The sequence below is a fragment of the Euleptes europaea genome, chromosome 4, assembly GCF_029931775.1.
Source record: "Euleptes europaea isolate rEulEur1 chromosome 4, rEulEur1.hap1, whole genome shotgun sequence".
Taxonomy (NCBI): Eukaryota; Metazoa; Chordata; class Lepidosauria; order Squamata; family Sphaerodactylidae; genus Euleptes; species Euleptes europaea.
Window position 1 is genome coordinate 12,310,621 of NC_079315.1, and position 14,740 is coordinate 12,325,360.

A 14,740-nucleotide genomic window follows, 5' to 3' on the forward strand; every position below is an offset into this window, starting at 1 on the left:
CCAGAAAGGACTGGGTTACCATCTATATCCTATTCTAATATTTCATATTTGCACATTCCGCAGAGATGTTAAATATGATCTTTGCACCTGTCTTCGCAAAGGACGATATCATACCCTTTTGGGATTTGTTCACTTAAAACTAATATGTTCCATCCCCACTTATTATTAATAATTGTGTGGTGGGGCCTGGGGGCCACTCCAGTGCCATGAGACCACCCCATACCGTGACTTCCCTGCTTCGAGACTCATCCATGAAAACAACAGCCCCGGCTGTAAGCAATTTAAGGCTTATGCCAAACACCTGTGCAGGTAAAAACTTTTTAACTAAGGCTCTTGTGAGTAGTTTTCTACCATTAGCCAAGGAACCCACAGTGGTAGTTTTAAATTCTTTATAGGTAAGATGCTCCATGTTTTCTAGTTCTTTAAGAATTTTGTAATTATAACTTATTAAGATAGATAATGAGGATTTGATGAGCAGTTGTTTATAATGAAGATGGCTTAGTATACTAATCCATGTTGAGAAATAATATACAAACAAGTGGTAAAAGGTTTCCAAATGTGTTTGTGAGTAGTTTTCTACCATTAGCCAAGGAACCCACAGTGGTGGTCGTTTTAAATTCTTTATAGGTAAGATGCTCCATGTTTTATAGATATAAGATATTTCTTAGAACCGACAACTTAATTCTTTTAAGTGGAGACACTGGGGGTTGAACCAGTGACCTTCTACACAAAGGAAATACTCAGCCACTGAGACACAGACCCTCTTAAAATTAAGGTGCTGGGTTAAACTGAGTCAGAAAAAAACTCAAATTTAGTAACCCTAATTGAACCAAAAATCCAAAGGAGCTAAAAGGACTTTTAAAAACAATTTATTGTCCATACAATTAAATATAGTTGCAATTATCACTAGTTGCAACACAACTGCAATATCATTCACATATGTAAGTATAATATAATTGACAGTGTGATATATTGACGAGAGCCCAGGTAGAAGTTTATTTTATGTATTCTAAAGTAAAATATAAAATATGTAAGAAAGAGTTCCAGTAATAAAGACTTCAAAGTACATTTTTTCTTCAAATCTTTGAACTAAAACTTGTAGATGTTAATACCTCAGTACAAAAAAAGTGGAAAACATTTGTATTTCCACAAAAATGTATGGTATTAAGTTTATATCATTATTAATGTTACCCTCTATGCCTGTATCCAAATCAAAAGAAACATATCTAATCTGACAAGTTCTGAAGCAGAGAAAAGAACAATTCCACTGGCTTATCATCAATGTGGAAAAAATAGTTTGTGGAAAAGAAAATCCACCATTAATAAAATGCACACATTTGTGGGAAAGAGGAAGCATAGCGTGTGTACTAATGAAGTACTTCCTGTACAGTTATGCCGCAAGAGTTTTTCTTGCCGAGGAGAATGTCCTCTCCTTAAAGTCTTTTGGTCAGTTTTAAGGTGACATTTCACTCAAGCAGCCTTGTAAGTGATGTAGCATCCTGACCCATGTCTGCTTTAGTTTGGGATTAATTAAGATCAGGATAACAGCATGACCAGAAGGATAAGCAGCAACAACGTTATCGATCAGCATCATTGACCAACAGCGATTCATTTTAGTCCAGAGCAGTATTGCCTGTGCAGCGAATGCTAGAAAACTGGACAGGTACAGAACAGAGAAGGAAGCCAGAGCTTTAATGGCAGTCACGTGAACTTGGGTGTTGAGATCCTTCAAGTCATTCCCATTACGTTGTAATTGTCTTGTGTGTTTCCACAGAGAGGTTATTAACAAGATGGATGATGACAAAAATATCAGAAGGGGAATAACATTTGGGGCGTTGATTAGAATAAGAATGCATAGAGAAAAGTCAGATGTTTCAATTTCTGAACCACTGGTGCTCAAAAGCGATGAGTTGAAATTGCACATGGAGAAACCATTGAGCAAGCTTGTAACTAGAGTAATAGTCATAACATCAGAGAGACCAACGGAGCCCAGAAGCAACCATGGCACCAGTCCAGAGATTCTTTGTTTCACTTGGAGGAAAACGGGGTGGGAGAAGATGGCGATCTTTGCAAAGTAGAAAACACTGAGCCAGGTGGCAAACCAAACATTGGCAGTGTTTGCAAATGTCCACACGACGGCAATAATTAGAATTTGGTAATTCCAAATATGAGTGCTCAGAGAAAAGAAATATATAGTTTGATTCAGAATCACTACTGCCTGCCATGCAAGTCTGGACAAACCAAGGCAGGTCAGGATCAAGTCAGCTGGGGATAGTTTCCTGCTTTTGAACCAGTCCATGTAATTCATGAGGACAATAAATCCATTTGCTACCATTCCGATGAGAGTTTCAATAACCAGCAGTGTATAACTGATTATCATGACGAAGGAAGCCGCCATCTTTCTGCGCACAAAGGGAAAGTGTTTCTTCTGCTGTGATGTTCACGCTTTCCCCAATGCTATCCTTTCAGTAATATCAACCCAACAGAGCACAACACTCAGGCCTTCAGTGGTGGCACTGAAAAAACCTCTGGAGAGGCAAGGGCTATTTTCTAGTGTTGACTCTGTCGAGATGCAAATCTTACCAGGAAGGGCTGGGTTATCATCTATATTCTATTCTAATATTTCATATTTGCACATTCTGCAGAGATCTTAAATATGATCTTTGCACCTGTCTTCACAAAGGATGATACCATACTCTTTTGGAATATCTTCAACTAAAACTGATACGTTCCATACCCTCTTATTCTGCACCAGTAGCCATTTCCCAAAGGTTTTCTAGGGCAGCCCAACATGGGGTGCATTACCGAAAACCAACCTGGATTCAAAACCATGGATTATTGTGGCAAAGTCAAGGAAAGGATGAAATTGGTGATCCAAATGTAGCTGATAGAAGCAAACAGGAAAACTGGTGCTCATAATGCTCTTAACCTGTTATGTGTTTGTCACCAGAAGATGATCCAGACGCTGGACAAGTGAAAATGTTTTAGCAGCACCAGATAATAGCAGAGCTAGGGAAGAAAGTAACAGCATTCACCATGTTCATCGGAGGTGTTATCAAGTCTCAAACCACTTTGAATGTTTGTGGTGGGGAGATTCAGATGATATAATGGTGGTGGTGAGAAAAATTACTTCACAGGCATGTAAATGGACCCTGTAGTGTCCTTTGTTTGATTTGTCCTCCCATTCCTCAGCCCAGGGTGTGGGTGGCGCATGCAGCACCGGGGAGGGCAGCTGCACCATCAGCTTCTGACCTGGATGCCCTGGGGGTGCCCCCCTCTGCCCACCACCCATGGCAGCTTCCCCCTCACCCCCTAGATCTGGTCCAGCAACCTCTGAGCCGTAGACACACCCTCACAGGTAGGCTAATCCACATACCTTCTCTGCCTGCACCTTTGTGACTGGAATTGTCTGCACATGTCTCACATACAAAAACTATAGCAATTGATATTCTACAATCATCTTGCACTGAGATATTTCCTGGAATGGACAACTTAATTCTTTTAAGTGGAGACATTGGGGATTGAACCAGGAACCTCCTATACACAAAGGAAATACTCAGCCATTGAGACACAGACCCTCTCAAAATTAAGGTGTGGGGTTATACTGAGTCAGAAAAAACTCAAAGAGCGGGTCCTCAGTAACCCTATGGGAAGAAAAAATCCAAAGGAGCTAAAAGCACTTTTAAAACAATTTATTAACTGTACAATTAAATAGAGTTATAATTATCACTAGTTGCAACACAGCTACAATATCAGTTGCATATGTAGATGAAATATAATTGACAGTATGATATATTGACGAGAGCCCAGGTAGAAGCTTATTTTATGTATTATAAAGTAATATATAAAAATGTATGTAAGTAATAAAGACATCCAGTAATAAAAACTTCAATGTACATTTTTCCTCAAACTTTTGTACTAAAAGATATTAAAAACTTCAGTACATAAAAAGTGCGAAACATTTGTATTTCCACAGAAATGTATAATATTAAGTTTATATCATTATTTATATGTTACCCTCTACACCTGTATCCAAATCAAAAGAAACATATCTAATCTGACCAGTTCTGAAGCAGAGAAAAGAATAATTCTATGGGCTTATCATCAATGTGGATAAATAGTTTGTGGAAAAGAAAATCCACCATTAATAAAATACATACATTTGTGTGAAAGAGGAAGCATAGCGTGTGTATGAATGAAGAACTTCCTGTACGGTTATGCCATGAGAGTTTTTCAGGGTCCTTCTTGCGCAAGAGAATGTCCTCTCCTTAAAGACTTTTGGTCAGTTTTAAGGTGACATTTCTCTCAAACAGCATTGTAAGTGATGTAGCATCCTGACCCATGTCTGTTTTAGTTTGGGATTAATTAAGATCAGGATAACAGCATGTCCGGAGGGATAAGCAGCCATAACATTACTAATCAGCATCGCTGACCAAGGGTGATTCATGTTATTCAAGACCAGTATTGCCCGTGCAATGAATGCTAGAAAACTGGACAGGTACAGAACAGAGAAGGAAGCCAGAGCTTTAATGGCAGTCACGTGAATTGTGGTGTTGAGATCCTTGATGCCGTTCTCATTGCAATGTAAATGTCTTGTGTGCTTCCACAGAGAGGTTATTAACAAGATGGACGATGACAAAAATATCAGAAGGGGAATAACATTTGGGGCGTTGACCAGAATAACTAAGCATAGAGAAAAGTCAGATGTTTTAATTTCTGAACCATTGATGCTCAAAAGCGATGAGTTGAAATTGCACATAGAGAAACCAGTGAGCAAGCTTGTAACTAGAGTAATAGTCATAATAGCAGAGAGAACAACGGAGCCCAGAAGCAACCACGGCACCAGTCCAGAGATTCTTTGTTTCACTTGGAGGAAAACGGGGTGGGAGAAGATGGCGATCTTTACAAGGTAGAAAACACTGAGCCAGGTGGCAAACCAAACATTGGCTGTGTTTGTAAATATCCACACGACGGCAATTATTACATGTTGGTAATTCCAAATATGAGTGCTCAGAGAAAAGAAATATATAGTGTCCTGCAGAATCACTGCGGCCTGCCATGCAAGCCTGGACAAGCCAAGGCAGGTCAGGATCAAGTCAGCTGGGGATAGTTTCCTACTTTTGAACCAGTTGATGTAATTCATGAGGACAATAAATCCATTTGCTACCATTCCGATGAGAGTTTCAATAACCAGCAGTGTATAACTGATTATCATGACGAAGGAAGCCGCCATCTTTCTGCGCACAAAGGGAAAGTGTTTCTTCTGCTGTGATGTTCACGCTTTCCCCAATGCTGTCCTTTCAGTAATATCAACCCAACAGAGCACAACACTCAGGCCTTCAGTGGTGGCACTGAAAAAACCTCTGGAGAGGCAGGAGCTATTTTCTAGTGTTGACTCTGTCGAGATGCAAATCTTACCAGGAAGGGCTGGGTTATCATCTATATTCTATTCTAATATTTCATATTTGCACATTCTGCAGAGATCTTAAATATGATCTTTGCACCTGTCTTCACAAAGGACGATACCATACTCTTTTGGAATCTCTTCAACTAAAACTGATATGTTCCATACCTGCTTATTCTGCACCAGTAGCCATTTCCCAAGGGTTTTCTAGGGCAGCCCAACATAGGGTGCATTGCTGAAAACCAACCAGGATACAAAACCATGAATTGTTGTGGCAAAGTCAAGGAAATGATGAAACTGGTGATCCAAATGTAGCTGATAGAAGCAAACAGCACAACTGGGTTGATGAGCACCCCAAGCTCTTAACCTGTTCTGCGCTTGTCACCAGAAGGTGATTCAGACACTAGACAAGTGAAAATGTTTTAGCAGCACCAGATAATAACAGAGCTAGGGAAGAAAGTAACAGCATTCACCATGTTCATCGGAGGTGTTATCAAGTCTCAAACCACTTTGAATGTTTGTGGTGGGGAGATTCAGATGATATAATGGTGGTGGTGAGAAAAATTACTTCACAGGCATGTAAATGGACCCTGTAGTGTCCTTTGTTTGATTTGTCCTCCCATTCCTCTTCATATCCCTCAGCTCTCAGTAAAAAAACCCACCCCGGAAGGAGCTTCATGCCGAACTGGCCTGCCGAGCTTCATGCATATCATGCGGTAGGAAGTCTCCCTGTGTTTGCTGCTGGCCCTGACCCCAATGAGTCCTCCCTCCAAAGCCAAAACCATCCTGTCCCCCTGCCTATTCCTGACAGAAACCAAGAGTCAAAGGGTGGTAATTAGGGCATTCTAGGTTCAAGTTTCATAAACCCAGAAATTTTCAAAAAATCTGAACAATCTGAATATAAGGAGTCTGCTTTATCAAATAATGGAAAATTTTCAGGTTAATTCAACACAAAACCGAAAAGTACACCACACAGAGCGGATTGCTGAGCCCCAGACTCAACCAGGCTGAGAGAAGCAGCGTGGTGTAGTGGTTAAGAGTGGAGGTTTGGAGCGGAGGAGGCTAATCTGGTGAACAGGATTTGTCTCCCCACTCCTGCACATGAAGCCAGCTCACTACCAGGGATCTACTCACTACCAGGGAGGGGAGGGAGCCACTTATTAGGGTTTCCAGGTCCCTCTTCGCTACCAGTGGGAATTTTTCGGGCTAGAGCCTGAGGAGGGCACGGTTTGGGGAGGGACTTCAATGCCATAGAGTCCAATTGCCAAAGTGCCTCTTTTTTCCAGGTGAACTGATCTCTATCAGCTGGAGATCAGTTGTAATAGCAGGAGATCTCCAGCTAGTACCTGGAGGCTGGCAACCCTACCTCTTACACAGCTGCTGGCTGGAAGAGCAAAGAGATGGCAGGCCTGGTGATAAGCCTCCCTCTATGCCAGACGGGCCTGATTGTAGTGCGTGAAGGTGACCCGATCCCCAGAGGTCAGCCACGTGGCTGGGATGCTCTTCATGCTCGCCTTGGTGTGGTGGGGCCTGGGGGCCACTCCGGCGCCATGAGACTACCCCATACTGTGACTTCCCTGCTTCAACCCTCAGCCCAGGGTGTGGGTGGCGCATGCAGCACCGGGGAGGGCAGCTGCACCATCAGCTTCTGACCTGGATGCCCTGGGGGTGCCCCCCTCTGCCCACCACCCATGGCAGCTTCCTCGTCGCCACCTAGATCTGGCCCTACAACCTCTGAGCCGTAGACACACCCTCACAGGTAGGCTAATCCACATACCTTCTCTGCCAGCACCTTTGTGACTGGAATTGTCTGCACATATCTCACATACAAAAACTATAGCAATTGATATTCTACAATCATCTTGCACTGAGATATTTCCTAGAACCGACAACTTAATTCTTTTAAGTGGAGACATTGGGGATTGAACCAGGGACCTCCTATACACAAAGGAAATACTCAGCCACTGAGACACAGACCCTCTCAAAATTAAGGTGTGGGGTTATACTGAGTCAGAAAAAACTCAAAGAGCGGGTCCTCAGTAACCCTATGGGAAGAAAAAATCCAAAGGAGCTAAAAGCACTTTTAAAACAATTTATTAACTGTACAATTAAATAGAGTTATAATTATCACTAGTTGCAACACAGCTACAATATCAGTTGCATATGTAGATGAAATATAATTGACAGTATGATATATTGACGAGAGCCCAGGTAGAAGTTTATTTTATGTATTATAAAGTAATATATAAAAATGTATGTAAGTAATAAAGACATCCAGTAATAAAAACTTCAATGTACATTTTTCCTCAAACTTTTGTACTAAAAGATATTAAAAACTTCAGTACATAAAAAGTGCGAAACATTTGTATTTCCACAGAAATGTATAATATTAAGTTTATATCATTATTTATATGTTACTCTCTACACCTGTATCCAAATCAAAAGAAACATATCTAATCTGACCAGTTCTGAAGCAGAGAAAAGAATAATTCCATGGGCTTATCATCAATGTGGATAAATAGTTTGTGGAAAAGAAAATCCACCATTAATAAAATACATACATTTGTGTGAAAGAGGAAGCATAGCGTGTGTATGAATGAAGAACTTCCTGTACGTTTATGCCGTGAGAGTTTTTCAGGGTCCTTCTTGCGCAAGAGAATGTCCTCTCCTTAAAGACTTTTGGTCAGTTTTAAGGTGACATTTCTCTCAAACAGCATTGTAAGTGATGTAGCATCCTGACCCATGTCTGCTTTAGTTTGGGATTAATTAAGATCAGGATAACAGCATGTCCAGAGGGATAAGCAGCAATAACATTACTAATCAGCATCATTGACCAATGGTGATTCATGTTATTCAAGATCAGTATTGCCCGTGCAATGAATGCTAGAAAACTGGACAGGTACAGAACAGAGAAGGAAGCCAGAGCTTTAATGGCAGTCACGTGAACTTGGGTGTTGAGATCCTTGATGCCGTTCCCATTGCAATGTAAATGTCTTGTGTGCTTCCACAGAGAGGTTATTAACAAGATGGATGATGACAAAAATATCAGAAGGGGAATAACATTTGGGGCGTTGACTAGAATAGCAAAGTACCTGGGGGAGTCAGATGTTTTAATTTCTGAACCATTGATGCTCAAAAGCGATGAGTTGAAATTGCACTTAGAGAAACCAGTGCGCAAGCTTGTAACTAGAGTAATAGTCATAATAGCAGCGAGAACAACGGAGCCCAGAAGCAACCACGGCACCAGTCCAGAGATTCTTTGTTTCACTTGGAGGAAAACAGGGTGGGAGAAGATGGCGATCTTTGCAAGGTAGAAAACACTGAGCCAGGTGGCAAACCAAACATTGGCTGTGTTTGTAAATATCCACACAACGGCAATTATTAGGTGTTGGTAATTCCAAATATGAGTGCTCAGAGAAAAGAAATATATAGTGTCCTGCAGAATCACGACGGCCTGCCATGCAAGCCTGGACAAGCCAAGGCAGGTCAGGATCAAGTCAGCTGGGGATAGTTTCCTGTTTTTTAACCAGTCGATGTAATTCATGAGGACAATAAATCCATTTGCTATTATTCCGACGACGGCTTCAATTTCCAGCAGTATAAAACCCATTATCAGAATTAAGGAAGCCGCCATTTTTCTGAGCACAAAGGGAAAGTGTTTCTTCTGCTGTGATGTTCACGCTTTCCCCAATGCTGTCCTTTCGGTAATATTAACCCAACAGAGCACAACACTCGGGTCTTCAACTGAAGCACTGAAAAACCTCTGGAGAGGCAGGAGCTATTTTCTAGTGTTGACTCTGTCGAGATGCAAATCTCACTAGGAAGATCTTACCATCTATATTTCTAATATTTCACATTTGCACATTCTGTAGAGGTGTTAATTACAATCTTTGCACCTGGCTTCGCAAAGGACAATATCATACTCTTTGGGAATCTGTTCACTTAAAACTAATGTTTTCCATACCCACTTATTATTAATAATTTATTAATATGACTGCATTCTGCACCAGTAGCAATTTCCCAAAGGTCTTCTATGGCAGCCCAACCTAGAAGGCATTACAGAAAACCAACCAGGATACAAAACCATGGATTATTGTGGCAAAGTCAAGGAAAGGATGAAATTGGTGATCCAAATGTAGCTGATAGAAGCAAACAGCACAACTGGGGTGATGAGCTCTTAACCTGTTCTGCGTTTGCCACCAGAAGGTGATCCAGACACTATATGAGTGAAAAAGTTTTTATCGGCACCAGATAATAACAGAGCTAGGAAAGAAAGTAACAACATTCACAGAGTACATCCGAGGTGTTATCAAGTCTCAAACCCCTTTGAACATTTGTGGTGGGGAGGTTCAGATGATATAATAGTGGTGGTGGGGAAAAATTACTTCACAGGCATGTAAATGGACTCCGTGGTGTCCTTTGTTTGATTAGTCCTGAGTCGCCCATTCCTCTTCATATCCCTCAGCTCCCAGAAAAAACTGGGTGAGTCATGCAAGCAGTGGGGTAGAAAGTTCCCAGGGGTTGCTGCCAGGCCTGGCCACAATGAGTCCTCCTTCAAAGGCCAAAACCACCCTGGAAGGAGCTTCATGCCGAACTGGCATGCCGAGCTTCATGCATATCATGCGGTAGCAAGTCTCACTGTGGTTACTGCTGGCCCTGTCCGCAATGAGTCCTCCCTCCAAGGCCAAAACCACCCTGGAAAGGGCTTTGCCCCTCCCCCTGCCAAAAGTTGAAGGGTGGTAATTCGGGCAGTGCACCATTTTTCCAGTATTTTGGACTGAAGATTAATAAAGCCAGAAATTTTTGGAAGAATCTGAATATCAGGATTCGGCTTTTTCAAATAATCAAAAAGGTCTGGGTTTATTAAACACGAACGTGAAAACTACGCCGAGCCGAGCTCATTGCTGGGCTTGGCGGAGTCCGGCGTTCAGTTCTGCGCCGTCTGCCGCCTCCAACATCTACGTGGACTTTGGAGGTGGCAGACGGCATCGATCTGGGCTGCCTCCGAAATCCATGTGGACTACAGAATCAGCAGGGACTCAGCCAGCAGGTAAGTAAGGGGGGAGAGGGGGGAGGGACGAAGGGGGAAAAATGGCAACAGAGCCAAAGCAACCCTGAATAATGCCAAAACATTGGCATTATTCAGGATTTGCTTTTTCAGCTCCCTTCAATTGCCACCATTTTTTTTTTACTAATACCCCCCACCACCACCGAAAAATACCAAAAAGATATTTTTTTTCAGTTTGGCTTTAGCCATATGCACATCACTAATGGTAATACCGATGTGGTTCTCGCTTCTCCCTTCCACATGTCCCTTTATTCCCCTTAATAAAGACCCCCTGTTTGACAGTTTTAAATTGCTTCCGGTTCAGTTTATTCCTCTGGTTTGCTCAACCCTCGTAACACATAGGTCAAAGATCTGCTTTAAATCAAGCCTCTCATTAGGGCTCAAATTAGTATCCAATAAGCTAATTCCCCCGATAAATATTGGAGACCCCTGGCATTCCCTGTAACAGTACAAGGGATGGACTTGGAGGGGAATGGTAGGTAGGGAAGGCCTAGAACCAGAACTGTTTTATAAGTTTTACTACTGAGAAGGCATAGATCTTAGATGGCGTAGTTTGTACAGAATTACCATTCTTAAATTCAGTTCCCAAATTCAGTTCAGTTCGCAGAACTTCCTACAGATGTTCCGATTCAGTCTCTGCTGCCTAGCTAACATGGAAGTATGGAGATTATACAATCCCTCTCCTCCAGAGAATAAAGAAGTATGGAGATTGCTCCTCAAATCTGTCAGGTTCTTAACTGAATGCAAGATCCTGTCAGGCTCCTGACATGAGTTCAGGCCAAGTTCTGGCCACAAGTCAAGTCCTTGGTTCTCAGGGTTTTGAAGATCCTGTGTATGCTTTCGTTTGTGCTGTTTCTCACAGCTGCGGCATGCTTTGACTTCACTCAAGAGAACCGCTTATCTCGCTGTTGCCTAGCAATGTCTATCTTACTCTCCTGTACTAGTGTTTTTAAGCAAGTAACCTGCAAGGGATCTCTATTGCTAACCTTGCCTGCCTGTGTGCAGTCAGTTCTTTTATTTGCCTTTTAGTTCCTAATAACATATTACTGCTTCAGATCTACCTGTCTGGATGAGTTTGCTTGAGGGATACTAGGGGCAGATGCCTGAGACTGACAAAATCTCTCTCCCAGTTCGCTCTATAGAGCTACCCCACTTTCGTGGCAGAGATCCCTTAACAAAATCCTGCATCTGGAATATCTCCTTCCCAGAGCCTATTCCCTCTCAGCGACCCTTTCCTCCCAATCTTTGCCAGTCACTCCACAGGAGTTGTTTCACAACCACTTAGGCAATTCTGAGCTTTAATGGTAGTCAACAGTGGCTTTGAGGTCACTGACTCCGATTCCACTGCATTGCAAATGTGAATGGTGGTGTAGTGGTTAAGAGCGGTGGTTTGGAGCAGTGGACTCTAATCTGAAGAACTGGGTTTGATTCCCCACTCCTCCACATGAGCTGAGGAAGCTAATCTGGTGAACTGGATTTGTTTCCCCACTCCAACACATGAAGCCAGCTGGGTGACCTTGGGCTAGTCACACACTCTCAGCCCCCCTACCTCACAGGGTGTCTGTTATGGGGAGGGGAAGGGAAGGTGATTGTAAGCCGGTTGGAGTCTCCCTTAAGTGGCAGAGAAAGTCGGCATATAAAAACCAACTCTTCTTCTTCTTCTTCTTCTTCTCCTCCTCCTCCTCCTCCTCCTCCTCCTCCTCCTCCTCCTCCTCCTCCTCCTCCTTCTCCTTCTCCTTCCTCTGCATAGCATCCTCAGTCTTCTTTGGTGGTCTCTCATCCAAATACTTACTGTGGCTGACCCTCAGGCTGCTTTATGAAGCTAAACCATCAGCAAGTGGACAGCTGGAGGAGCAATGGCCGCTCCTTCCCTGGAGCCCTTCCCTGCCCACCTGACCGGTTTTCCTACTGCCAATCAGGGAATTCCATGGAGCAGGATGAAGACAGAAATAGCAATGGGGTGTTAATGAAGGACAGACTATCATGGCAAGGTATTGACTGGTCGAGGCACCGTCCAGGTGGGCAATGAATCATCCCCCAACAGGAGGTATGAAGGTCTGGATAACAAGAACAAGTCCAGGGAAATATTTTCTCTTTTGGAATGAGTGAAATGCCATTTAAGACCCAGTATTAAAATGTGTACCATGAAGATGTTATGAAAGACAGTCTTCAGCAATAGAGAATGATCGTTCTTGTGTACGTTGTCGACACAACTAATTTTTAAAGTGTTTATGATTATTTAAGTATGTCTAATGTTGTTATTTCAATCATGGAGTACTAGGTTTACATAAATTTGCATTAAGTATCCAATTAATAATACTTTCCCTTGTGTGTTAGGTCTATAAATAGGCTTTTCGAAATCATTAAAATAATCATAAAGAATAATTGATGGAATTGGGCAAATAGTACACATTCTGAAAGAATAGTGCGCCACCCTTTGTGAAAACAGAAGCAAACATTATAGTTAGCATCTCTGTAGAACCTGCATATATGAAATATTAGGATATAGATCTACTAACCTAGTCCTTTCTGGTTAGGTTTGCATCTCAACTGAGTCAACACTAGATAATAGTTCCTGCCTCTCCAGATTATTTTCAGTTCTGAAACGGAAGGCCCCAGTGTTATGCTCTGGACAGCACGGGGAAATGTGTGAACATCACAGCAGAAGGATCATGGTTCTTTTGTGCTCAGAAAGATGGCAGCTATCTTATTCACTGCAATCTGCGTCACACTTGTTATAGAAACACTTGTTAGAATGGTTGATGTTCCTCATCGATTCCTTTGACTGGCTCAGAGGGAAGAAACTTTCCCCAGCTGACCTGATCCTGATCTGTCTTGGGTTATCTCAACCTATCTGGCAGACAATTGGGATTCTGGATGCAGTTATATTTTTCTTTTTTCTGGGTACCTATCAATCAAAGTGTCCTGGCCGGCACGGTCCTCGCTAGCCCAATCTTGTCACATCTCAGAAGCTAGGCAGGGTCGGCCCTGATTATTATTTGGGTGGGAGACCACCAAGGAATACCAGGGTCACTGTGTGGAGGCAGGCAATGGCAAACCACCTCTGAACCTCTCTTGCCTTGAAAACACTACAGGGTCACCATAATTCAACTGTGACTTGATTCCGAACCCATTGACCTGGGGCACTCTAGTGCCTGCCCACGTGTTTTATAGCCCCCACTTGGAGAAAAATCCAAAGGATCTTTTGATTTGACATTGGTGAAATACCTCTACTGAGGCACCCCCTTTGCCTGCAAGGGCTCCCTGCCCTATGCTGTGATCCTGGGAGGTTTCGCCTGGCCTCAGAATGGGGGCCGGTCTCACCAGCAAGAGGACCTGGCTCCCCTGGCTCCCAGGTTTAGCCTTGCCTGGCTGACCCTTCTGCCTTCTTCTTCTCTGGCCATCTGGCATTTCCTCCTTTTTATCAAGAACAATCTGAATATCAGGATTTGGCTTTTTCAAATAATCAAAAATGTCTGGGTTTATTAAATGAAAACTACGCCGAGCCGAGCTCATTGCTGGGCTTGGCGGAGCCCGGCGTTCAGTTCTGCGCCGTCTGCCGCTTCCAACATCTACGTGGACTTTGGAGGTGGCAGACGGCATCCATCTGGGCTGCCTCCGAAATCCATGTGGACTACGGAATTAGCAGGGACTCAGCCAGCAGGTAAGTAAGGGGGGGAGGGAGGGGGAGGGACGAAGGGGGAAAAATGGCAACAGGGCCAAAGCAACCCTGAATAATGCCAAAACTGGCATTATTCAGGATTCGCTTTTTCAGCTCCCTTCAATTGCCACCATTTTTTTTTTACTGATACCCCCCCACCACCACCGAAAAATACCAAAAAGATTTTTTTTTTCAGTTTGGCTTTAGCCGTATGCACATCACTAATGGTAATACCGATGTGGTTCTCGCTTCTCCCTTCCACATGTCCCTTTATTCCCCTTAATAAAGACCCCCTGTTTGACCGTTTTAAATTGCTTCCGGTTCAGTTTATTCCTCTGGTTTGCTCAACCCTCGTAACACATAGGTCAAAGATCTGCTTTAAATCAAGCCTCTCATTAGGGCTCAAATTAGTATCCAATAAGCTAATTCCCCCGATAAATATTGGAGACCCCTGGCATTCCCCGTAACAGTACAAGGGATGGAGGGGAATGGTAGGTAGGGAAGGCCTAGAACCAGAACTGTTGTATAAGTTTTACTACAGAGAAGGCATAGATCTTAGATGGCTTAGTTAGTACAGAATTACCATTCTTAAATTAAGTTCCCAAAT

General features: G+C 42.8%; 1 protein-coding gene across 1 annotated transcript; it reads right to left on the bottom strand.

Moving 5' to 3' along the window:
* Positions 1-4,288: 4,288 nt before the first annotated feature.
* LOC130476508 (taste receptor type 2 member 39-like) lies at positions 4,289-5,233 on the bottom strand. Its single transcript, XM_056848453.1, has one exon. It carries the CDS (start codon positions 5,231-5,233, stop codon positions 4,289-4,291), a length of 945 nt encoding a protein of 314 aa, XP_056704431.1.
* Positions 5,234-14,740: the final 9,507 nt, after the last annotated feature.